The sequence below is a fragment of the Zosterops lateralis genome (assembly GCF_965231275.1).
Source record: "Zosterops lateralis genome assembly, chromosome: 4".
In the NCBI taxonomy this organism is placed as follows: Eukaryota; Metazoa; Chordata; class Aves; order Passeriformes; family Zosteropidae; genus Zosterops; species Zosterops lateralis.
This window is the reverse complement of record NC_139765.1, coordinates 59,695,508-59,701,981: the sequence shown is the minus strand read 5'-3', so window position 1 is coordinate 59,701,981 and position 6,474 is coordinate 59,695,508. Positions and strand designations below refer to the sequence as shown.

General features: G+C 53.5%; 1 protein-coding gene across 1 annotated transcript; it reads left to right on the top strand.

The window, feature by feature from the left end:
* Positions 1-18: 18 nt before the first annotated feature.
* LOC310909057 (splicing factor 3B subunit 2-like) lies at positions 19-2,738 on the top strand (the record flags this gene model as incomplete). Its single annotated transcript, XM_083860620.1, has 1 exon — positions 19-2,738. One exon carries the CDS (start codon positions 19-21, stop codon positions 2,008-2,010), a length of 1,992 nt encoding a protein of 663 aa, XP_083716746.1. The 3' UTR covers positions 2,011-2,738.
* Between the last annotated feature and the right edge of the window lie 3,736 nt (positions 2,739-6,474).

The window sequence follows — 6,474 nt, the reverse complement described above, 5'->3', positions numbered from 1 at the left end:
CCAGGTAAGATGGTGGCAATGGCCAAGCTGACCACCCCTCCCCCCCGTGCCCCTCATGGGGGGGCTCCCACGGGTACCAGGACCCCCCTGCCCCCCCAAGGCAGCCCCATGGGAGCCCCCTGGCCCCATGGGCCCCCTCCACCCCCTGGCAACAACAACAGAGATGCTGAGGACTCCGGGGTGGGCCCCAAGATCCCCCAGGCACTGGAGAAGGTCCTGCAGCTCAAAGAGAGCTGCCAGGAGGAGCTGCTGATGGTTCCAGGGGTCTCAAACGAGGACAAGATGGAGATGGAGCTCTGGGCATCAGCATCAGCCTCTGAGGCTGAGGACAACACGGGGACATCCAAAAAGGAGCGGAAACGGAAGCGCTGCAACCACAAGAAGAAGCAGGGGAGGGGCAGGGCCCGGGAGGGGCCCCCAACCCTGACTTCCCCACGGGGGGACCCTGAGCCCATCCCCGGGGACACCCCCAAGGTGGAGGTCGAGTATGTGACTGAGGAGCCTGAGATCAACGACCCCAACTTCGTGTTCTTCAAGAGGATTTTTGAGGCTTTCAAGCTGGTGGACAAAGTGAAGGACAAGGAAAAGGAGCCAGAGCAGGCAGAGAGCACCAGGGACCCCCAGAAAAAGGGACCCAAGGATGGCACCAGGGGCAGCGATGGGGACACCTCCGAGGATGAGCAGGAGAAGAAGCAGGAGGTCCCCAAGCTGTCCAAGAAGAAACTGAGGCGCATGAACAGGTTGACGGTGGCTGAGCTGAAGCAGCTGGTGGCGCGCCCTGACGTGGTGGAGATGCACGATGTCACCGCCCAGGACCCCAGGCTGCTGGTGCACCTGAAGGCCACGCGGAACTCAGTGCCCGTGCCTCGGCACTGGTGCTTCAAGAGGAAATACCTGCAGGGCAAGAGGGGCATCGAGAAGCCGCCCTGGGAGCTGCCCGAGTTCATCAGGCGCACGGGCATCCAGGAGACGCGCGAGGCCCTGCAGGAGAAGGAGGAGCAGAGGACGATGAAGTCCAAGATGCGGGAGAAGGTGCGGCCCAAGATGGGCAAGATCAACATCGACTACCAGAAGCTCCACGACGCCTTCTTCAAGTGGCAGACCAAGCCCAGGCTGACCATCCACGGGGACCTCTACTACGAGGGGAAGGAGTTTGAGACACGGCTCAGGGAGAAGAAGCCAGGTGAGCTCTCGGACGAGCTGCGGGTGGTGCTGGGCATGCCCCTGGGGCCGAACGCCCACAGGGTGCCCCCGCCGTGGCTGATCGCCATGCAGCGCTACGGGCCGCCCCCCTCGTACCCCAAACTCCAAATCCCGGGGCTCAACTCGCCCATCCCCGAGGGCTGCGCCTTCGGGTACCACGCCCCTGTGGATGAGACGGGAAAGCCGCTCTACGGGGACGTGTTCGGCACCAGCACCGCCGAGTTCCCGGGGAAAGAGGAGGAGGAGGAGGAGGTCGACCGCACGCCCTGGGGGGAGCTGGAGCCATCGGATGAGGAGTCTGAGGAGGAGGAGGAGGAGGAGGAGGAGAGCGATGAAGAGAAACCTGAGGAGACTGGGTTCATCACCCCAGGAGGCTTCTCCTCGGAGCCGGCCGGGATGGAGACCCCGGAGCTGATCGAGCTCCGCAAGAAGAAAATCGAGGAGGCCATGGATGGGAGCGAGACCCCCCAGCTGTTCACGGTGGTCCCCGAAAAACGCACGGCAATTGTGGGCACGGCCATGATGGGCTCCAGCCACACCTACGACCTGTCTGTGGTGACGGCGCTCAAGGGGCCGGTGACAGATGCCCAGGGCGTGGAGGTGGCGCTGGCCCCCGAGGAACTGGAGCTGGACCCCAGGGCCATGGCGCACAGGTACGAGCAGCACATGCAGGAGCAGAGGGCGGAGAAGGAGGATCTCAGTGACATGGTGGCGGAGCACGCCGCCAGGCAGAAGCAAAAGAAGCGGAAGGCGCAGCCCCAGGACGCCCGCGGCAGGAGCAAGAAGTACAAGGAGTTCAAGTTTTAGATGTAACCCCTGTCCCCTCGCTATCACCTCTCTGTCGCCCCCCTTCACCGGCCTCTGTCACCCCCCAGGGGCTGGTGCCACCCCGGGATCGGGGGGATGTCACCCCCGCTATCAGCCGGGGCCACGGTCCGGGTGTTGGGGACAGTGTGGTGGCACTGTCCCCGTCCTTCTCCCCTACCCTTGTCCCCGGCATTGTCCCTAGCCTGTCCCCGTTGTTTTGTAAATAAAAGGTGGTGTCCCCACCGCAAAAAAAACAAAACAAAACAAAACAAAACAAAAAAAAAAACAAAACAAAAAAAAAAAAAAAAAAAAAAAAAAAAAAAAAAAAACCCAACCAAACAAAAACCCAGATCTGCAGCGGTCGGGGCGGGGGAAGGCCCGTCGCGCCGCCCCATAACTATAACTACATGTCTTTTAGATGAACACCCATTAAATACAGACCAGCCGGTCCAAGCGACGGGCAGGCGTGGCCCCGAAGAGAGGAGGGGGAGGGTGTGGGGTGTGTGAGCCGCTGCCGCCAGGCAGGGAAGGGAAAACCCCGCGGGACCGCCCGGCGCCGCTCACCTCTATAGGCAATAAAAAACAAACCCTAGAAACTGCACACCGTAAGGGGAAAAATACCAAAAGACAAATGTAGAAAACGCTAGAAAAGCACAAAGCGCTCCCGGCTCTCATCTTGAGTTCCGCGGGACACCCGCCGACCCAGGGCCCAACCCCGCTGGAGCCGCCGGGGCCAGACAGAGGCTTTGCTATAAAAGCACTGTCCGGCACCGCGGGGCCCGCAGTTTCCGCACCGAGCCGCTGCGCTCGGGGCTCGGGGGGTTTCTGCAGGACGAGACCCGCTCTGACTGCCCCCCAACCCCGCCGCCCCCGCAGCCGCCGCGGCTCCCGGAGAGCAGAGACCGCGGCCCCCGCCATCGGAGGAGGGTGGGTAACTTTATCGTGGCGGAGGTAATTTTGCAAGCGCACGCACAGTTGCGGTTCCGGGCTCCCGGTACTGTGTTTCTCCACGCGGTTCGACTCTCGCCACCCCCGGCCCCGGGATAGAAGGGACAATGACCGGCCCGGGGGCCGCTCCCGAGCATCACCAGGCTGGGACACACACACAGGGCAGTGCAGGCTCGGGGTACACTAAATACATCTGCCGCATCGGGGCCGGCCCCTGCACCACACAACACAGTAACGAAGGTATCAGCATATTCTTCTCGTACTTTCCCTGTCCTTTTCCCAGCGTATTTTGCCTCTTTTAACTCACAGTTCGCCTTTCTTTACGTTTCCGCGCGGTGGCCGCTCCCGCGTGCCATTCCCACATCGCGGTTCTGTTCTGCGGCTTGTTTCCCCTCGCCTCAACAGACACAATGTATTTTCCTGTTCTTGACCGTTCACTCTTAGGCTGCCTCACCTTCCGCGACCCTCTTTCGGCCGCGCATCCTCCGCGCTTCGGGACCGCGTTTGCGTTCTGCAATTCGCAGTTTTGTTCTCCCCGGTGCGCGCTTTCTCCCGGGAGTTCCGTTTCGTTTCTATGCTTTTGGCGCCGTCTGCGGCCCCGAGCACTCGCTGCCCGGGTTCTGCTTCACCGGCTGGCTCTTGTCTTTGCTTGTTCACACACAGCATCACACAGAATCACTAGGTTGTGTTATATATATATATATATATATATATATATATAATAAAGTTGGCTTTTCGCAAGATGTGTGCTATATGGTTAATAATGTTGTGGTAAGGATATAGGATATAAGTTTTTTATTTCTGCTTTTAGAAAATTAGGCATAGTGGTAGTAACTGATGTAGTATGCTTAAACTGTCTGTTTGGTCAGGATAACATCCAGTGAACATGTAAAGAAGACCCTGCTAATGATAGACCAACTATCAGCATCTACCACCTGAAGAAAGCACAGACTAAGGCCCAAGCTGGAGGCAATAATAAAGACACAGCCACGAAACACACATGCTCTAAAAAGGCGGACCCAAGGAGGGGCCATGCAAAACAGCTCCTGGAATATGGAAACCAGTTTATAGAAAAATATGAATATTCATAAACTGATACAATAGAAAGGGTATTTAATGAATGTCTCTGAGATAGCAAAGTGTGGACTTGGCTGAATGCCAAGTCACCCAGCTGGCTGTGCTTGGCTTTTTTCTCTCCTAGTTGTCTTAATTTTTTATTAAACATATTTCTTAAAAAATTACCAAAAAGTGAACCTCGTTTTTCACAATTGGAAGAGAACTCCAAGATCATCGAGTCCAACCCCACATCGCACCAAGTGCCAGATCCAGTCTTTTTTTAAACACATCCAGGGATGGTGACTCCACCACCTCCCTAGGCAGATCATTCCAGTACTTTATCACCCTTTCTGTAAAAAAACTTTTTCCTAATATCCAACCTATATTTCCATTGGTCCAGCTTAAGACTGTGTCCTCTCATTCTGTCAGTTGCTGCCTGGAGAAAGAGACCAATCCCCACCTGATTACAACCACCTTTCAGGAAGTGTAGAGTGATAAGGTCACCTCTGAGTCTCCTTTTCTCCAGGCTAAACAGCCCCAGCTCCCTCATTTGTTCCTCACAGGGTTTGTGTTCCAAGCCCCTCACCAGCCTTGTTGCCTCCTCTGGACAGGCTCAAGCATTTCAATGTCCTTCCCAAACTGAGGGCCCAGAACTGGACACAGCACTCCAGGTGTGGCCTCACCAGTGCTGAGCACAGGGGAAGAATGACCTCCCTGCTCCTGCTGGCCACACCATTCCTGATACAGGCCAGAATGTCACTGGCCCTCTTGGCCACCTGGGCACACTGCTGGCTCATGTTCAGCTGCTGTCACCAGCACCCCCAGGTCCTTTTTCACCTGGGCACTGTCCAGGCACACTGTCCCCAGCCTATAACATTGCAGGGGCTTATTGTGGCCAAAATGCAGGACTCAGCACTTGGACTTACTAAAAGTCATCTTTATTTGACTCTGCCCATCCATCCAGCCATTCCAGGTCTCTTTGCAGAGCCCTTCCCCCTTCCAATAGATCGACACACACTCCCAGCTTAGTGTCATCTGCAAATTTACTAATGAAAGACTCAATACCTTCATCCATATCATCAATAAAAACACTGAACAGAACCAGCCCCAGCACAGACCCCTGAGGGACACCATGGTGGATCAGAAGGAAAAGACATTCCAGCAGCGAATATACAAAGTAGCAAAAGGCTATGGCTACAGTCAGCTGCAGGATCGGTGAGGAACTTACTCTATAAGCAGCTGGAGAATGTTTCAGGATCACCAGCCCTTGTTCCTGCGGCCAGCGATGCTGCTGGTGGCTGTGTTCACCAGCTGTGTCTCATTTTGCTGCAGGCTGCTGTTTGCTACCACCTTGGCTGTAATAACAGCCAGCTGCAGTCTTCCTTTCATGACTTTGTATATTCCATTCTAAGTCCTGTTTCACCATCCAGTCCCGTGGTCAGCTTGGCTCATTTCACCTTCTTTCATCACAGGCTGTTCATCTTGCATTGATCACATCCTCAGGGTCACCATAGGGTCACCATATATAGGAATAAATCAGCTGAGACTCCATTTTCTTCATGCAGAAAGCCAATTCTTTATGCACAAAGCTCATATTTATAGGAAATATCAGAAGGCACTGTGTTAAACCTAATTGGTCAGCAATAAAACGAAACTCGAAGTTCATTAATCAGTAAGGGCTATTGTATATGTCTATCAGATTTTCTCTCTCTAGGTATGTTTATATTTTTCCTTTGTGGGTTCTCATGGGACAAATCTTACTCCATTTGGTTTTCACCAAACCAGGGGCAGAGGAGAAGAAAGTCCTGGAGGATGGAACAGATTGTTGTATTAAAGGAACTTCTCATTCTCAAAACAGCTTCATGTGGGAACTTGCAAATTGCTTCTTAGCTGCACTTAGAAGAAATAACAGGCCAGCTTTGGCAGTTTTAGCAGAGTGAGGCCTGATTTCATAAGGCCTTTCTTCTATAATTCTTCTACCTGTGTATGACATTTACAGAGCCCAAACAATCAAGTACAAAGCCCAAACTCTGTGTACTACACAGAGTTTACAATAACTTTGGGGAAATAGGCCAATTTCTGCTGACTAAACATCACCTTATATGCATACTACTAGTATAATTCTAACACCACAAGGGTCACGACAACTTGAATATTTTAAATAAAATACTAGCAAGGCTATGTCATACTCTTGATGAATATTGTAGTATCACCATCACCTCATATACAGCTTATCCAGGCCTCTCCCAAACCCTGAGAAAGGCTTACATGTCTTTAATGCAGGTAACAAATAGCAATGTGTTTTCCTTTATCACAGCAAATGGTTCTTGTCCCTCCACTATGCCAGCTAACACCATTCTCAGCCAGGTAATCCTGCAGAAGGCCAAATAACTCCTACCATCCATGTTTTTAAGGCTAGTGATATTTTTGAGTTTTATGCTGGGACTCTAAGCGAAGGAG